We start from the raw sequence: 19,680 nt of genomic DNA, 5'->3' as shown, positions 1-19,680 counted from the left end.
AATAATTCAGAGCAGGGCGTTACTTACGGGACTGGCTTTGGTGTATGATACAAATATAAAATGCATATACTTATATATAAAGGCTTACAATATATATTTTCTAGAAACTGCTTTTCTGCTTCAGCCATAGAACATGGGTATTCTTCCAAGTCAGAATATAAGATCTAATTCTTTATTACTTTTTAATTTGCAACTGCAGTTATATTTAATAAGCTTAATTAAGCTCCAGTATTTCTCCTCTTTGATCAATCTCTTCTTCTGAAATGGGAGACTAAAGCATGTTCCAAAGTGTCATTACATTGAAACATCAGCCAGCAAAGCAGCTTTTCACAAAATAGTTGTTGAGTGACATGGAACAAAAAAGCCTTTTATGATGTAACTCAATGAGTCTCAACCTTGGCTGTACATAAGAACTATGTAAAAATTTAAGCAAATACTGTGAAAACTTACATCTACAATAACCTGCACATGCTGTTTATAGCAGCTTCATCCATAATTACCCAAATTTGGAACAAACCAAAATGTACTTCAGTAGATGAGTGGATAGACTGTGGTACATCCAGATAATGTAATATTACTCAAAGCTTAAAGATGAGTTATAAAGTCATTAAAAAAAGACATGGAGGAACTTTAAATGCATATAACTACATGGAAAAAGTCAATATGAAAAAGCTGCATATTGCATGATTCTGGATATAACATTTTGGATAAGGATAAACTATGGAGACAGTGAAAAAAAGATCAATGATTTCCAGGGATGGCAGAAATTAATAGGTAGAGCACATAGTTTAGGGCAGTATAATGATGGATACATGTTATGATATTGGGTTGGCCAAAAAGTTCATCTGGGTTAGACCTATGGAACAAAACACCAAGAACAACCTTAAACTATGAACCTTGTTGATTATGATGTGTTACTGTAGGTTCATCAGTTTTAATAAATGTACCACTCTGGCAGGGGATGTTGATAGTGGCTACGCATTTGTGGGTGCGAGGTATATGGGAAGTATCTGCACTTTCCCCTCAGTGCTGCTGAGATCCTGAAACTGCTGTAAAAAAAAAAATAAGGCTTTAACTGCAAAAAAACAAATACTACTACTGATATGTGGGCTCCATACTTACAGATTGTGATTTAGTTGGTCTGGATTGGTGCTTGGGAAGGTGGTGGGTTTTTTTAATAGGCTTTAATTTTTAGAGCTGGTATTTTTTATTTAAGTTCCATAGGTAATTCTTGAAGGAAAGTTACATGGCTCAAAATAGCCAGGAATTAAAACTCCCCTTCAGGTCCTCCCCACCATTCTATGCAAAACAAACAACTCTCTCACCTGAAGAAAAAAATGGACATTAAGGCTGATTACACCCAGCTCCTAGCCGGTCCAGCCTCTGGGCTGATCTCCAAAATTCCTTGCCCCAGCCACTTAAGAGAAAACTACTCTGAACAACCTTGGAGAACAGGCCCCTTAAGGGACAGTAGCTTTCCACATATATGCCTATATATACTTACTTTTTTCTTGGGTTAGGGCAGCAGCTCACTAATCTGACTGCTGCCACTTCTTGCCTCATTAAAGGTGATCTGTTCCTGTAAAGTGCCGGTCTCATTCTTTTTCCAAACCCTGCCTTCTCTAACTCCCTTACCCTACAATTCTAATGTGCATCCAGGGTGCACGTTTCATCTTTGCACCACTGTTTGGAGTTATCCACACCTGTCATACCTCTATACATCTCACCATTTTACCTCCTTAACTCAGGCCCCATTTAACTGGAAGAACCACTACCCAGTAAAACTCTGCACAAGCAAATGGCTCCCTAACACTTACCCAAAGTTTGTGTGTTTGCATATTGAAAGTCAGTCAGTCAGAAAGATAGATAAATATTAGAGAAAAGGGAACCCTAGTACATAGTTGATGAGAATGTAAATTAGCAATCACTATGGAAAACAATATAGGAGTTCCTTAAGAAATAAAAACAGAACTACTGTACAATCTACCTTAAGTATTTTATTCCCTGAACACATTCTCCTATCACCTAGTTCTTTGGACATAACTATGCTATACTGCTTATCAGGAAGTATTTTAACTATTTAAGTGCATGTCTCCACCTCCACTAAGGCAATTTGAAAGCAGTATTGAGTTTTATTCACCTTGTCAGAACCTAGCACTAACTCAAATTCACGGTCAAGTTTTTAAAAATGTACAAACCTGATCATCAAGTATAAACTATGCCTCATTTATGCCTTATGAGGTTTTTAAGTCTAGTATTTTTCATTGGGATATATCGCTTACTAAAAAATCCTCCAGATACTTCTGCTCCCTCTGAGAGTCTGCACATTCCTCATTCCTTAGCCCAGGGAACAGAATTCTGGTTAAAAGACAGAAGCCAGATCTCCCAGCAGACCACAGACCCTTTACTTATTTAACTTCTTAGGGAGGCTGTTCCTCATTTGTAAAATGCAAATTGTTGATGCTCCTTTCACTGTGAGCAAAACCCTACACATCAGGAGTTTACATTCTTCTCCAAATGATACCTGAAGACCACTTCCCTGTTTGAACGAAGGCATTAGAAGAGGAGTTAAAAATAAGTACTATACACATCAAGTTTTACCACATTTTAATTAGTAAAACAAAATAAAATGAAAATAGGCATAGCCATGTCTCAACAGAAGAAAGAACTAAATATAATTTTATATGACAAAATGCCATCCACCACAACATATTTCCAATAATTCTGACAAATATCTGTCACAACATTTTGCAAAATTCTAAGGAAAATTACAAACTGGAGATTTACTCTAAACACACATAGGTATCTGACTACAATTTGTGCGCAAAACACCCTGAAGACTTTACTTGACCAAGATGTTGATGTTGGACGTCAGAGTTCTTCCCTCCACACCTCTAAGATGCCAGCACAGCACCTCCACTGCAGCTTACTGCCAACACAGACCACACTACAGGGAAACGTAGGCACAAAGAGAATTAAAAGAAGATGTTTGTGGTAACATCAATACAATTTCTTATTTATGTGCACAAAGCATAAAAGTCTATCAGTATTAAAAAGCAAGAAAACAGAATTTGGAATTAGTCCAACCCAAAAGAGGCATCTTCAAACCTGGGGAAAAAAAAGAAAAAAAGGGTTATTACCAAATACATTTTATTTAGATTACAGAGGGCACCACCAAACTTATCTAACTTGTGCTGTATATAAATCATTCTTGGTAACAGTAGCAGCTGCAGGAGATTTTCCAGATGAATTAAAAGGGCATAACCTATTAGTTTATCCCACTGGTTCACTAACAACATTAAAGAAAAGGATACTGGTATTAGAGTTCACATCCTAACCGCACCACTTAGTAACTGTGCGACACTGGGCAGGTCAGCCAAACTCTCTGATGCTCTTGCAAATTAACCTCCCTGTCCTACAGTGCAACAGGAAATTTGAATAGGTTTTCCATGCCAAGACACACTGAGTAATAAAATCTCCCAGAAAAGCTGGATTATCTGCTCTGGCCCCCACCTGCAGTGGCAGAGAAGTCCAATCCCCGTCTCATGCTGCTCGAGTTGGGTGCTAGAGCTGCAATACATCTGTTACAGTTCTTTACATCGAGTCACAACAATCTTGTTTCCACTTCTCTCCTCTACTGGACTGGGAGCTTCAAGACCCAACTACAGTGCCCAGACACTTAGGAATGGTGTCTCTGCAGACCCATGTCACTCTTCTCTTCAGGCTATTTAGCAAAGAGCTGCCACGCAAAGGGAGGGACAGTTCACCTTTGAAGGCCCAGAGATGCCCAATATGGAAACGGCAGAAGAGCAAACACTTGCAGGTGCTGTGGGTAACAGCTGCCTCTGCCTGTAACCCCACACCTGCAGCTCCTCTGTCCTCCCTTTAGAGGGTTAGTGATGCTGGGAAAGTCACACCCAGGACTACAGCCTTCCTCATCTCCCCCGCTCCCAGGGGCAGGGAATGGGACCCCATGGGATTCTTCTCTGCCTGCTGAATTGTTACCCTGATTAATGTCTTCCAGACTGTGAGGCCTATCATATTAGAGCTGTCTGTAATGGTCCCCAGGATACTGATATTACAATAGGGCTTCTTAAGCTTAGAAACCCACCTCGATGGTGCTGCTTACAGGTCTCGATCTATGGAAAAGAAAATGGAGAAAGGAAACAGTTAGGTTTGACTTCTGAAATACTGCATACTACAAAAGTCTAAACTTGTTATAAACAAAGATGGCAGAAGAGCCTGTGAAGAAAAACCTAGACGTTTCCTACCAGCCTGAGATCCCAAGCCATCCAGAGAACTGGAGGATGCCAGGGTTGGAGGGCCCTACCATAGCAGGGCTTGCACACAAGGCCCGTGCCTTCCGGAAACCCTCCTTGGTCCTGGGTGTGCCCGAGGCTGTCAGGAGAGCCAAGGAGGCCACAGGGAAGAAGCCTTGGGAGTGCCCGCTCTCACTGCAGGGAAGCCACTGTTCTCAGCGATCACACTGTGCCCAGCTCTCTCAGAGGGTGCCACTACGCAGAGCTTTAATAACATTCCCTGATAATCCCAGTATGCAGATGTTTTTATATCAAAGCAGCTATATGCCGCGGCTGTGCTCAGAAACAACTGTCAGTGGTTAACCAAAGAACTTGAAAACCTACCCCACTTAACTATCTGGGGTTGTTCCAAAGTAACGTGTTTCACTCGGCAGCTGTACTGATCCTTGCTGTTGGGAGTGAACTCGGCGTGGGACAGCAGGTAGAAAGACCAGTCCTTGCTGAAAGACAGGTCTGACTGCTCCGATTTAATCTTCTCCCCATTCTTCAGCAAATCGATTTCAATCTGGGGTGGATGGAACCCAGACACATAGCAGTTCAGGTAATTTGGCTTTCCATCTTCTGGTGGGTGTCTTGAGTACACTTGAATCTTTGGACGACCTGAGGAGCGGCAGGGAAAGACAGATGAAATTGCAGAGCATTCCACTTGGGGCTACCTTGGTCTAAAGCTAGATCAGGCACCAAATGTTTATACTGGATCCTCCATTTCTCCCAATTCCACTTTCCCTTGGGCCAAATGACCTTCCATTTTTGCAAAAGGCCACCTCCAGTTTGTGGGATACACCATGACTTAGTATCTTTCCAACATAATTCCCCTACACATGTCTTTCAGGCTTTTTCTCGCAGATTTCTAGTAACATCTTTTTCTGTCAATGGACACTGTGCTGTATCTTTTAAGAATTGTGTGTGGAGGCTCTCAAGAAGGCTTCATGGCTCCTCAGCACATAGAATCTATATCACTCAAGAGTCTACATGATTTGGCCCCAGTCTACTGATCGAGCTTCATTTCTCACGTCACACACCCTCCAGAGTGGCCACATCAAAACACTCCCTGATTATACCCTGTTTCAGCCTCGTCATTTATTTTCCTTACATTTACTTCTTTCTTCCTGGTCTCCTGTCTAGATGCACACCCACCAGACTTCTCAATAGGTGCCTAGTACAGAGCCCTGCGCAGTGCAGCTGCTTGGTAAATGGCAGGTGTGATTACTGTTACCTCCTTGCTCAGGTTCCTAACAGAGTCAACCCAAAGTATATTTCTACAGAACACAACCTGTTCATCATGTCTAGAGTGTATATGACAAATCTCTATCTGAATGTGCACCTGATTTCATGAGCCAGACAACAAAGAAACAAAAGTGAAACACCTACAGGGGCTGGAAAGCACCTTAGATGAGTGGGTTGGGCTGGGGAAGAACAATAGGGAAGAGTGAGGACTGTGGCAAATGGGAAACATCACATTCTCCATTAGGACCAAGTGGAGTAATGCATGTGACAGTGGAATCTGCATTTTTAATGAGCATGGCCAAGTGACTTCCATACTCTGCCAGGTTGAGAATATTACATATTGCTACAGGACAGGTGGATTCCAAAATGAGATGCATGTTTAGACCCTCCATGAAAATGTGGAAAAAAATATTATAAGCTATATATATTTTTCTAAGTGAACTGTTAATGCTACTAAATTTACAGACTGATATAAATATATGTATATAATCCAAATACAAATACACTCAGGGGACATGATTACATAGGTCAGTTCATCCTCTATGTCCAGGAGGTACAGAGAAGGAGGAGTCCAGGCCACTGTGACTGGATATATCTCTGTAGAATCATCCCATCATCAAAGAAAAGATCCCTAGTCCCACTAAGAGCTAGACTGGAAATACTATGAAGCCCTGGTATTTTTCCATCGTTCAAAGTGAAGATAAATCAGAACCTCTTTACATTTGAGCTTCTAATAAGTGACAGTTAAGTTGCTCAGTCATGTCCGACTCCTCGCGACCCCATGGACTATAGAGTCCATGGAATTCTCCAGGCCAGAATACTGGAGTGGGTAGCCTTTCTCTTTTCCAGGGGATCTTTCCAACCCAGGGATCGAACCCAGGTCTCCCGCATTGCAGGCGGATCTAATAACTAGACCATAATACATACTACAGTATTGAGAGCACAGGTTCATCCCACCTGGAATCCTCCCTTAGAGGGAGCTAGGCAGGTTTGTGCAGGGGGCGGGTTTGCAAGGGTATCACAACAGTAATTTCCAAAAGTAGGAGGTATATCCAACAGGTCTGGGTTTGAATCTGGCTTCAGCCACTTATTGCTTCTGCATTTGGGGGAGAGTTATTTTAGTTTAACTGAAAACTTAATTTACACCCAGACTGAAATAAAACCTACACAGGGAAAGAGCAGAAAATAGACACCACCACCCCCCACCCCCAGCAAAGTGAATCACACTTACATGTTTTTTGTATGTCTTCTAGAAATCCCCCGTGTATTTTCCAAGCATATATTCTCTTGGAAATTTTCTAATGAACATACTTTTAAGTGTCTGCTTGTTATTATTTGAAAGAATTCTATAGCCACAACAAAATAGCAGTAATAGTGATAATACAGACATCATGTGTTTTTTTGGCAAATAAATTTTAAATTCCATTTTCACATGAAAGAGAAATCTGAGCTTCAGTGTACTTAGAAGGTGTCTAAACACAGTGTCCCTGACACCCTGGGTAAGTGCATTGATTATTAGCCCTAGTTTTACAACCTTTCTGACTGATAAACCTTCACTTGCTCAAAACTGAAAGTAGAGACACACTTCATATTGGAAAGAACCAGGCCAGGAGCCAAAGGAGGAAGCCCTTTGCGAACAAAGGCCACAGCCCATACCCGCCCAGCTTGCTCCCTAGAACCTCACCCCAGAAGACTGTGAAAAACGCATCAGTGACTGCCCAAGGGGCGCACCACCCGGCCAAGGCTCTGGTCAGGCTCTACTGTCTGCCACTTTTCAGCCTCCATTTCCTCATTTGTGACACCCTGATGATAGGCTCTCCAGGCTGGTCATACTTTCCTTCATGACCAATGTAGACAGCATATTAAAAAGCAGAGACATTACTTTGTCAACAAAGGTCCGTCTAAGTCAAGGCCATGGTTTTTTCAGTAGTCATGTATGGATGTGAGAGTTGGACCATAAAGAAAGCTGAGCGCCAAAGAATTGATGGTTTTGACTTGTAGTGTTGTAGAAGGCCCTTGTGAGTCCCTTGGACTGCAAGGACATCCAACCAGTCCATTCTAAAGGCGATCAGTCCTGGGTGTTCATTGGTAGGACTGATGTTGAAGCTAAACTCCAATACTTTGGCCACCTGATGGGAAGAGCTGACTCATTTGAAAAGACCCTGCTGCTGGGAAAGATAGAGCGCGAGAGGAGAAGGGGACGACAGAGGATGAGATGCTTTGATGGCATCACAGACTCAAGGGTTAGGGTTAGCGTAGACTCCGGGAGTTGGTGATGGACAGGGAGGCCTGGAGTGCTGCGGTTCATGTGGTCGCAAAAAGTGGGACACGAACTGAGTGACTGAACTTAACTGAACTGATGATAGGCACCGTATTTACATCGCAGACCCCTTTCACAATTAAATGACGCAGCACACAGCGCAGGACAGACAGCTGTCAACGGGGACCTCTATGATTATTATTCAAAGCGAAGTGTAAGGAGAACAAGAGAATTAACGACGAGAATTGGTTTGTTAAACCTCAAGGCATTCCACGAAAGTCGCCAGAAAATTCCTCATTCTGGTTTGGTCCCTTATTTGGGGAAAAGTACAGAGGGGCAGGTGAACCTGCCCGGCTCCTGCTGGAAGCTCCTGGCCCTCAGGATGCCAGCTGGCCGACATACGCTGGCGGCGATTCCCCCAAAGCCCACGCGTTGTCTCCACCCGTTCGCAGCCCCCAACCCTGCCCTCTGGGACCCGCCAGCCCTCCCCCCACTCCAGAGATGCGCGGGGGCAGCCAGAGCCCCGCGAACCAGCGGAAGACAATCCCTCTCCCACCTCGCCCGCCCTGAACCACATCCGCACCCAGGAACTCCGTCCCGACCCACGCGGTACCGTCCGGGCGAGCCAGGGGCTCCCTCCCCACATCCCGGGGAAGCTGGCGACCTGGGGTCGCACCCCCTCCCCACTCCCCGCGCACCCCGCCGCTTCCACCGCCCGAGACGAAGCCGGGTGCTCCTCCACCGAGCTGGGAAGGAAAACTTGGGAGCGGGACGGGGGTGGACAGGGTTAGTGCCCAGGGTGCCAAGTGGGTGTGATCGGGACAGGACGGGCTGGCGGAAGAGGGGAGAGAGGAGAGGACACTCACGCTGGATGGCGTCCAGTCCAGACAGCGACAGCAGCCCGAGAAGGACCAAGGCCACGAAGCGAGCCATGCTTGCAGCAGCGGTGGCGGAGTGAGCGGCTGGGTTCCGCGCTCGCCTTTATAGTCCGCACTCAGGCAGCCAATCGGAAGCCTGCCCGCCGGGCCGTCACAAGTCTCCGAGCGAACTAGGCCGGGGCAGGTTAGAAACAGGCTTCCCGGTTTTCAGTTTCATTTTCTCGTAAGTCTCATGATGCTTAGGAAGGCAGGGTTGGGCTCGGTGCGTTCGCTGCCTGTACATCAGCGCCCTCTTATCTGGGGTGCGCGCCCAAGCTTGCGGCGCACACCGCTCACCCTAGAACTTCAGTGTGGACGAACCCTCGCTTTTCGGAACAGCACCAGAAAGGCAAAGGGACTTGCTTACCATGCATGCCACAGCCAGTTAGGAGCCTAGCACCTGGTTTTCAGTCGGGAAAACTGAAGCCTAGAACTGTTAAGGGTAAGGACAGAGACTGAACGGTACTGGGCAGAATCAGAACTCGGTTCGCAATTCCAGCCCAGAAATACGTTGCAAGTCTTCTGGATTCTCTGGGCAAGAAAAGTTTCCAGGAACCTCGAGGCCTCATGGAGCCAGCTCAGAGAACCATCTGGCATGAAGGAGGACTTTCTTGCTTCCTGAATATGTTCCAAAAAGGAAAGGCATTTCGGAACGTCTGTGCCAAGAAACTCTGGTCCGTATCTTGCCGTTGTAATTTAAGTAATTGATGGTTTGTGGAGAAATGACCACTGAGGGTAAAACTCTTATAAAAGCAGTAACTGCTTAGAGCATCAGAGTATCTACCGCCTCGAGGGACGTTACTCCCTGCGAATTAGCACACTAGAATGGTGGTTGGCACGGACTAGGTACTTGATGAACTGAATGAATGAGTGTACAGATGAGTGGCTGGTGAAACTCATGAAGGAAGGGATGGCTGAACATATGAGGGAATACGTGAATAAACCCTAGGATGTAGGAATTACCCCGTTACATTTTTAGGGATAGGAAAACAAAGAGTGAGGGTACAGACTGGCCTGAAGATAGAGGACTGGACAATTTTAGTATGAATTTGGGTTGCATCTTCTGTGGGCTCAAACAAAGAAGTTAGACCTATAGATTCTAAGAGGGTGTCAGTGTTACAAAGACTCGTTAAGAAGACCCACTCTCCGTAGATAACATAAAAAGGAGCTGACATTACCTGGTGGCTGAGTCCAAGGATCATTTCTGGAGTGGAATACCCGGAAGAGGAAGTGAACCTGGGGGCCGAGAGTGACAGAGGTCTTGGAAATCACCCTGGTGTGCAGCTGAAGGGAGGTGGGTGGTGCTTCCCCAGAGAGCCCAAGAAATGTCATCTGGATTCCTTTCCCCTAGTTTTAGACCTTTCAGTAATCCCTGTTGTGGAGCTTGGGTCTACACTAAAGAAAGCAGGTTACTCTCCACAGACCTAATGAAGGGGAATGTGCACAGAGAGAGCTCCAGGGAGCACATACTGGGTGTTCTGTGGTCCTAAGCGTCTACTACGATTATTGATGCTCTTTACCTACTTTTTCTACCAGCTCTCTCTATAGCTCTCTTGAAATAAAAGAATAATTGTCAGATATAATGTCATGAGGAATGACACTCCTTCCCCTCCCTTTTGTTTGTTTGTTGTTAACTCATTTAAGGCTCTTAAGGCCTGTAAAGTTATGACCAATCTAGACAGAATATTAAAAAGCAGACATTACTTTGCCAACAAAGGTCCGTCTAGTCAAAGCTATGGTCTTTCCAATAGTCATGTATGGATGTGAAAGTTGGACTATAAAGAAAGCTGAGCGCCAAAGAATTGATGCTTTTGAACTGTGGTGTCGGAGAAGACTTTTGAGAGTCCCTTGGACAGCAAAGAGATCCAACCAGTCCATCCTAAAGGAAATCAGTCCTGAATATTCATTGGAAGAACTGATGCTGAAGCTGAAACTCCAATACTTTGGCCACCTGATGCAAAGAACTGACTCATTTGAAAAGCCCCTGATGCTGGGAAAGATTGAAGGCGGGAGGAGAAGGTGACGACAGAGGATGAGATGGTTGGATGGTATCACTGACTCAATGGGCATGAGTTTGAGTAAACTTTGGGAGTTGGACAGGGAGTTCTGGTGTGCTGCAGTCCATGGGGTGGCAAAGAGTCGGACAGGACTGAGCAACTGAACTGAACTGAAGGCCTGTAATGTTAGTGTTGAATTATTTTCTACTGCCCTGGGGGTATAGGAAGAAGGAGAGCTAGTGGAAACTTCTATAGTCCTTGTTTACCACATCACAGACAAATACTGTAATACTTAAAATTCTTACAAGATAGAATCTGATCTATTCCCTAAGAAAATCTATTTTAAAAACACTTTTTTAAAAAGCAGTGAAGACAGAGAAAAGTGCATTTTTCAATTACTTCTTTTTTATATTCTCTTATGAGAGCAAACTTCTGGAAATCTACAAACATGGCCTTTTGATAGTGTTATCTCTCATGAGTAGGATGAATGATGGAAATGGTTTTTTTGGCCGTAATGACTTTCCTAAAAAAATTTTTACTGCGTTTATTCACAGTAAATATTTTCCCAAATGTGGAAGAAATGGAACTTCATACTCTTCTGTTGATGATGTAAAATGGTACATCTATTTTGGAAAATAGATTAAGTTTTTTAAACTTAATCATACACTGGCCATATGACCCAACCACTCCACTCTAGGTGTTTACCCAAGAGAAAATGAAAGTGTATGTCGATACAAGGACTTGTACAAAACTGTTAAAAGCAGCTATATTGGTAACAATCAGAAATTGGAAAAAAGCCAAAGTTCCATCAACAGGCAAATGGATAAACAAATTATGGCAGCTATCCATACAATAAACAATGCATGAATTACTGGTACACACAATACCATGGATGAAATAATTAGGCTGAAAGAAAAGAGAGACAATAAATGAGGCTTCCTAGGTTTCATTAGTGGTAAAGAACACTCCTGCTAGTGAAGGTGACATAAGAGACATGGGTTTGATCACTGGGTTGGGAAGATTCCCCTGGAGGAGGGCATGGCAACCCACTCCAGTATTCTTGCCTGGAGAATCCCATGGACAGAAGAGCCTGGTGGGCTATGATCCTTGGGGCTGAAATAATTAGGCTGAAAGAGGAAAAGTGAGATAGTAAAAGAGTAAATGTGCATGATTTTTTGTATTTAAAATTCTAGGAAAGGCAGACTAGTCTATGTAACAGAAGCAGATGGTTGGTATCCAGGGGTCAGAAGGTGCATCGGGAGCTTAAAGACACTTTGGGCAGGTGACGGATATGTCATTATCTTGAGTATGATGATGGTTTCTCAAGTGTATACATACTGTTCAGTTCAGTTCAGTTCAGTTGCTCAGTCGTGTCCGACTCTTTGTGACCCCGTAAATCACAGCACGCCAGGCCTCCCTAGCCATCACCAACTCCCGGAGTTTACTCAAATCCATGTCCATCGAGTCGGTGATGCCATCCAGCCATCTCATCCTCTGTCATCCCCTTCTCCTCCTGCCCCCAATCCTTCCCAGGTTCAGAGTCTTTTGCAATGAGTCAACTCTTCGCATGAGGTAGCCAAAGTATTGGAGTTTCAGCTTTGGCATCAGTCCTTCCAATGAACACCCAGGACTGATCTCCTTTAGAATGGACTGGTTGGCTCTCCTTGCAACATATAGTGTAGAACTTATTAAATCATATACTCTAAGTGCAATTTATCATATGTCAATTATACCTCAATAACCCTTTAAAAATAAGCTGGACTTGCCTGGTGGTCCAGCGTTTTAAGAATCCTCCAGCCAACGCAGGGGACACAGGTTCAATCCCTGGCCCGGGAAGATTGCGCAAGCTTTGGGTCACAACTACTGAAGCGGGCATGCCCTAGAGACCATGCTCCACAACAAGAGAAGCCACCGCAATGAGAAGCCCACACCTCAGAACTGTAGCGTAATCCTGCTCATAGCAACTAGAGAGAGCCTGCACGCAGTAGCTAAGACCCAGCAGAGCCAAAAATAAATTAATTAAAAATTATAACCTAAAAGCATAGGTACCAGTATCTTTGTTAGGCCAAAGAAGAATGAAGTCCTTGAACAGAAAAAAACAAAGTAAGGATATTGAAGTGGGGAGAAAATAGGACTAGGTTGAAGCTCAGGTGAGTTGGGTTGCACCTTAAGAGATCTCAGTCAGCGCTTCTCTGAGGCGGGCTCATCAAGCAGCCAGAAAACCCAGGCCCCCTGCAAGGAGAGGAACAAGCACAGCTAGGACATCCGTGCCCGGGCTCTGGCAGATGTTGTGTCACTCTTCAGAGCGTGGCTCATGCAGCACAACGTCAGCTCCACTTCTAGGAGCTCTTAGAAATGCAGACCCTTGGGGCCATCCTAGACCTACTAAGTCAGAGCCTGCATTTTAACAACCTCCCAGGTGATTCATCCACACATTAAAGTTTGGGAGGCTGCTGATCCAACTACATGACAATCCAGAAGGTAGGTCTTTCTTTTACAGATGAAGAGACCGTTTCAGAGAATTAAGACGCTTGTCCATGTTCACTCTGAGCTACGATTCAAGTGCTAGCCCATGTGATTTGCAAGGCTTCATATATCCACTTGAAAACCACTTCTGAGAAGGTTCACAGGAAATGTTTCACTGGGTGGCTTGGCTCAGGGCAAGAATTAAAAGCATACGAAGGATGCAGAGAAGCAGGAACTATTAACACAATGTGTAGTAGTTTGGGGTATTGTTTTAAACCCACATTTATTTTTTTCTGCCATAGATAAAAAGTATTATACACATATGATAGAAAATTGGAACAATCTAAAAACTATAAAGAAACTTAAAACCACAGTGATTCTGCACATCAGAGGACTATCGTTAATCGGCTTAATGAGCTTGAAGATGGCTGCCTGCTCAAAAGAATGTCTATACGTGTATAACTGAATCCCTTTGCTGTACAGCAAAGGTTGGCACAACATTGTAAATAAACTCTACTTCATATAAAAAAATAAAATTCCATCCTGGTTAGATCTGTTTGGGGGCTGGAAATCCTCAGTCTTTTGTGTTAAATTCTGTTAGGTAGTTAGAATAGAAAACAGGAGTCCAAAATGGCGGTGGCTAAAAGACAAGGCAGGGGAAAGCCCTTGAAAATAGAACAAAGGAAGGTCAAGAGAAGCTCCGAGGACCGGAACGAGGACCTCAGGTAGAACAAACAGCACTCCTGGCTAGCCCAATTTACATAGGGCAGGCCCATGGGGAGGAAAAACATATAAAAAGAGGAGCGAAAGTGTGCTGTCTCTCTCTCCCGCACGCTGGCACCTTCCCCCACTCTCTTCTCTTCACGTCTTTGGGTCGGCATGCCCTCACACCTCGAGGATGGATTCCCATGCTATTTTCTAAATAAAATGGAGCTGTAACACTACTTTGTCTAAGAGCTATAACACGGTCTGTCCAAGACCTGAGAGCTGTGACGCGCTGAGGGCTTTAATGTCCATCACTCCAAATCTTTGTTGTGACAAGACAGAACTAAGGAGGATACACTCGCCTGATAATTCCATTGAATGAGTGAGTGTTGCTGTGTCCGACCCCATGGACTGTAACTACCAAGGTCCTCTGTTCATGGAATTCTCCAGGCAAGAATACTGGAGTGAGTTGCTATGCCCTCCTGCAGGGGATCTTCCCAACCCAGGGATTGACCTGGGTCTCCCACATTGCAGGTAGAATCTTTACTTGTCTGGGCCATTAAATACAGGCTATGTCAGCTGAGTACAGGCTTGTGGCAAATGTAAATACTGTAAGGATAAAGCAGAAGAAGACTCTAGACTGCCAACCAGGAAACACCAACCTAGAGTTCAAGTCAGCACAGTAATTAACTTATTAGCAGCCACCTAAGGTGTTCATTCTGACTGAATTCTCAGGTTTGTGCTGTTATAAAACAGGCAACAGATCCAAAGGAAATGGGACACAGAGGGGAGTGTTGTTTCCTGAGAGTTAGAAGCCATACCAAGGGCTGGAAAAACTTGGCAAAATCCCGGGAAGCCTAGTACTGTTATCACTAATTGAGAGAGAGTTATCTGGGCAGACTAAAGTTGAGGCAGGTGAAGGATCTGGTTGCTAAGGAATCTCTGCCAAAGGCTTGTGTGTAACCACCACACTCTTCCAACTGCCAATGTGATCTCATTGGAAAATCATACCAACTGGGTATAAAATAAAGTAAGCAGTACAAAACTAAACAGTAGTAACCACAGTGTTGCAAGTACTGAATACTTCTTATTTTTAATTACAATTCCAATACATGATGGATGTCTGCTGCCAAAATGCAATAACTCAGAGGTGTACTGAGTGAAAGTGAGAGTTGCCCTCCTGTGTCTGCTCCTCCCTCTCGCCTCCCCACAGGAAACAGTTCAGCTTTGGTGCCGATCCCTTCATTTGCCTGCATGCTAAGTTGTGTGTGACTCTTTGTGACCCTGTGGACTGTGGCCCACCAGGCTCCTCTGTCCATGGGATTCTCCAGGCAAGAACACTGGTGTGCGTTGCCATTTCCTCCTCCAGGGGATCTTCCTGACCCAGGGATCTAACCTGTGTGTCTTACATCTCCTGCATTGGCAGGCAGGTACTTTACCTCTAGTGCCAACTAGGAAGCCCATCCCTTCATAGATATATTGAAATATTGTATACAGTTTAGAAGGTGATGAATTTTTAAGTTATAACTACAGAGCCTGCTCTTATGAGGTGTTCAGAACTCAGTGTCCACTAAAAGCATAAAGAGAGTTAGAGTCAGCCTCAGTCCTCAGCTTGGATGTAGAGTGAGGTTAGGTAGATGCTGAAGCCAAGACTCCCTGTCACTGTGGGGGCACGGGACAACCGCAGGAGCCAAGGCTTAGGCGCCGTCCCTGGGGGCTACTGCACCAGTGACTAAGCCACTGGCCAGCCGCCCTTCTTGGGTGTTTTCCCTTCGTAGGCCCTTGGGTCTGCATCTCAGAACCTACGCCAAACTGCAGAATTCAAACTTGGATTTTTTGATCCTGCCTGGGATTCCATGTAGCACTCTCAAAAATTAAGCATCTCCTGCAAATGTCCTTTTTCCCTTTGGGCAAATTCCTCTAAGCCCCACCTTCCCACTTCCCAGCTTGCTTGACTGACACCTGCCACTGACCAGTCAGAGTGTGTGGTCTTTTCTGGCCACCCCCTCCTATGTTGAACCTGCATCAGATTCTTTCCTCTCTACTTTCTGGTTTCTTGGACTTTTCTAAACACTTCTCCTTAAACAGGATTGTGAAGAAACCAGGAAGAATTGTTTAGTAACCAATCAGAAATTTAAAACAAGCAGGGAAAAAAATGCCAGAGATGTATACACAAGAGCCATCAAACACACAGTAGGACCAGTGTCAGTACAAAGGAGGGCCAGTAAGTAGAAGTGTGATGAGTCTGTAATCATTTTCCCTTATTTCATTATTTATTATCATTGTTGTCTATTATGGTTTTAACTGTAGATCAATTTGCCACAAATGGGTTTGCTAAAAGACAACTTTTCATTTATCAAATTAGCCAAAAATCTATCTAATGACCAATGACTACAATACTGAGGTGGGACTTTCCCCTCTGCTGTTCAATACCCTGAGAGCTGAGTAGATGAAGTAGCCCCCACCATTACCCCACAAAAGCCAGGATATGATGGGTGGGGGGTGGGTCAGAGAGAATTCATTCAGCATTTATTGGGAACAATGGAGATTCTACAAAATTAGGACATTCCATAAATATTTAATGAACTTGCTGATTTCTAGTTCATAGTATATCAGATATTTTCCAGATCTTTATATAGAGAACTGCCTACTTATCATGAACAATAATAGACATTTCTGTGGTTGGGAGAATAATGCCTCCCCCCATACCCCAAAAAAGATATTTATAGCCTAATTCCTGGAACCTCTCAATACGTTACCTTACATAGCATAAGGGACTCTGCAGGTGTGATTAAGGTTGGGGACCTTGAGATGAGGAAATTATCAGAGATGATTTGGATAGGCTCAGTATAACCACAGAGGTCATTAGAGCAGAGAAATTTATTTCCCTGACTGTGGTCAGAGGGAGTTGTGACTACAGAAGCATGATCAGAGAGCTGCAGCATGCTGGCTTTGCAGGTGAAGAAGGGGTCATGGAGCAAGGAATGTGAGCAACTTCTAGAATCTGGGAAAGGTAAGCACATGGAATATCCTATACTCTCCAGCAAGAAAAGCTGCTGCTGGTAAGTCACTTCAGTCATGTCCGACTCTGTGCGACCCCATAGACGGAAGCCCACCAGGCTCCCCCATCCCTGGGATTCTCCAGGCAAGAACACTGGAGTGGGCTGCCATTTCCTTCTCCGATGCATGAAAGTGAAAAGTGAAAGTGAAGTCGCTCAGTCGTGTCCGACTCCTAGCGACCCCGTGGACTGCGGCCTTCCAGGCTCCTCAATCCATGGGACTTTCCAGGCAAGAGTACTGGAGTGGGGTGCCATTGCCTTCTCCGAGCAAGAAAAGCAGCCCTGCTTAATTTTAAGCCCAGGAGATTTGTGTTGGACTTCTGACTTAAAGAACTGTAGGATGATAGATTGTATTTTTTAAGCCATCAGGTTTGTGGTAGTTTATAACAGCAGCAAGGAAAAAAACAAAAACATTCATACAGCTCCAGAATCATACAGTTTCGGGCATTTGTTGCCAGGAGCCTATCTCAGTGTAAACATATGCCTTTTCTGTGTTGTCTTTACCTGTTAGTTAACTAGATCTAGCCACACAGCGCATTTGGGGTACTTTCCTTATGAGGGAGGGCTCTCAGCAGCCCAGCAGCTGAGGGGAGGAGCTTTGCTGGGCCCCAGCTTGGTCAGGAGCCTTGGTCCTCCCCTCCTGTCATGGCCCTGGCTGAGCTGAGGCAGCCCCGGGGATGTAGGCCCAGCTGGCACTGCCATTTCTGTTCAACTCCTCCAGCGTGCGCCCACTGAGGCAAAGCACTCCTGGCTCTACCAGTGGCTGCCATGCTGAGAGCAGGAGCCCTCTAGTCTCCAGGACAACGGTGCCCGAAGCTCTGGCTTCTTTCTTCTTGGTCCGGCCCCAGCCTGTCCATCAGGCCTCCGTGTTCACAGCAGTCAGTCAGGTGCTACCCGCATCTACTGTCGCCTTGCTAGGTGCTGGGTGCTGGGCTGGTCTGGGGAAAATTCTTTCCTCAAAGAGTTCAGACATTCTGGTTCATATACCTTGGATAGATAATGATTCCAGAAAAGCAACCTATTTCACATAGAGGGTTCAAAGAGCCTGTGAAGGACTTTGGTGCCAAGAAAAACAATGTGGACTTAACCTTTGGACCATGATGCTGGTGCCAGCAGAGCTGGGGCTTTGTTTCTGTTTTTTCCTTTTGGTTTCTTTACAGCATTTTCTGTTTGGTATTTTAAGTAACTTTTCCACTTAGCTTATTTTTTCAAATTATAAAGTTCTTATCCCTTATGAAAAGTTCATACAACATAGGTAAAAATAAAGATAAAAATGTAAATCACCTGTTAAAACTACTATCAAAAAATACCCACTTCTAATGAACTAATGTATGTTCCCAGACTTACATTAGAAGGGGATGACAGAGGATGAGATGGCTGGATGGCATCACCGACTCGATGGACATGAATTTGAGTAAACTCCGGGAGTTGGTGATGGACAGGGAGGCCTGGCGTGCTGCGATTCATGGGGTCGCAAAGAGTCGGACACGACTGAGCGACTGAACTGAACTGAAGTGATAGAATACATGATGATGGTTTAGTTGCTAAGTTATATCCAACTCTTTTCAACTCCATGGATTGTAGACCACCAGGCTCCTCTGTCCATGGGATTTCTCAGGCAAGAATTCTGGAGTGAGTTGCCATTTCCTACCCTGTATTTCATTCTTTTTAACGGCTGAGTAATATTCCATTGTGTGTGTGTAGTGTGTACTTAGTTGCTCAATCATGTTCAACTCTTTGAAGCCCGTGGACAGGCTACGTTGTCCATAGGGGTTCTCCAGGCAAGAATACTGGAGTGGGTTGCCATGCCCTCCTGCAGGGGATCCTCCCAACCCAGGGATCGAACCCAGGTCTCCCACATTGCAGGCGGATGGGTTCTTTACCATCTGAGCCACCAGGGAAGCCCACGTATGTCCTGTCTCTTCTTTATCCATTCATCTGCCAATGGACATTTAGGTCGCTTCCTTGTCTTAGTTATGGTAAATAACACTGCAACAATTATTTATCTTACTTGCTCCATATAAACATATATATAAATAATGCTATTTACTTTTGGGCACTGCTTAATTTTGTATATAATGGAATCACTGTATATATTTGGGGGAACTTGCTGGATTTTCTTCACTAACATTTTTTTTGTGATTCATCCATGTTCATTTTTATAAGGACAGTTGGACAATTCTTTCATTTTCAACCTGTATAGCATTCCATTGTCTGAATGTATCTTTTTAATCCAGCTTTAAGTTGTTTGCAGTTGATTGCCATTGGAAAGTGTTGCCGAGTGAACAGTTTTTACACCTATTGCAGGTGCCTGTGCACGAGCTTCTCTATGTTGGATCAGAAATGCTGGGTCATAGGGCATGTGCGTATTTAACTTTACTACATAATACTCTAGTTTTCCAAAGTTGTTTTATCAGTTTATGCTCTCACCAGCAATGTAATGAGTTCTCCTTAGGGTATGTTTTTCCCAACACTTGGCATATCCAGATTTTTAAAGCTTGTGTCATTCTGATGGTATGATGGGTTTTAATTTGCATTATGTATATACATACTCCATTAATTTATTATATATAATACTATATTGGTTTGTAGTGTGATATATTCTAGATACAATCCTTTGTTTTAGGTATGGCAAATATATTCAAATCTGTGACTTGACTTTTTACTTTTTTTATGGAGTCTAACTTTATTGTAGTTCTAAATCATGAGATTAATCAATCAGTCTTTAGC

General features: G+C 44.2%; 2 protein-coding genes across 2 annotated transcripts in view; one reads left to right on the top strand and one right to left on the bottom strand.

Annotated features, from left to right (window-relative positions):
* PATL2 (PAT1 homolog 2) overlaps window positions 1–19,680 on the top strand; it is a 73,691-nt gene that overhangs the window by 16,612 nt on the left and 37,399 nt on the right. The gene's annotated exons all lie outside the window — the stretch shown is intronic.
* LOC129621926 (beta-2-microglobulin) lies at window positions 2,591–8,830 on the bottom strand. Its single transcript, XM_055538952.1, has 4 exons — window positions 8,673–8,830; window positions 4,644–4,919; window positions 4,112–4,139; window positions 2,591–3,108 (listed from the first exon to the last, which is right to left on the bottom strand). Exons 1-3 carry the CDS (start codon window positions 8,737–8,739, stop codon window positions 4,126–4,128), a joined length of 357 nt encoding a protein of 118 aa, XP_055394927.1. The 5' UTR covers window positions 8,740–8,830; the 3' UTR covers window positions 2,591–3,108; window positions 4,112–4,125.

Source organism: Bubalus kerabau, chromosome 10, assembly GCF_029407905.1.
Source record: "Bubalus kerabau isolate K-KA32 ecotype Philippines breed swamp buffalo chromosome 10, PCC_UOA_SB_1v2, whole genome shotgun sequence".
In the NCBI taxonomy this organism is placed as follows: domain Eukaryota; kingdom Metazoa; phylum Chordata; class Mammalia; order Artiodactyla; family Bovidae; genus Bubalus; species Bubalus kerabau.
Note: the sequence above shows the minus strand (reverse complement) of the source record. Positions and strands in the feature narration are given on the sequence as shown.

Coding starts and splice junctions, on each gene's coding strand:
- LOC129621926 (XM_055538952.1), bottom strand. CDS start 8,739: ATGGCTCGCTTCGTGGCCTTGGTCCTTCTCGGGCTGCTGTCGCTGTCT. Junction 4,920..8,672: donor TGGACTGGACGCCATCCAGC/GTGAGTGTCCTC, acceptor GCCGCTCCTCAG/GTCGTCCAAAGATTCAAGTG.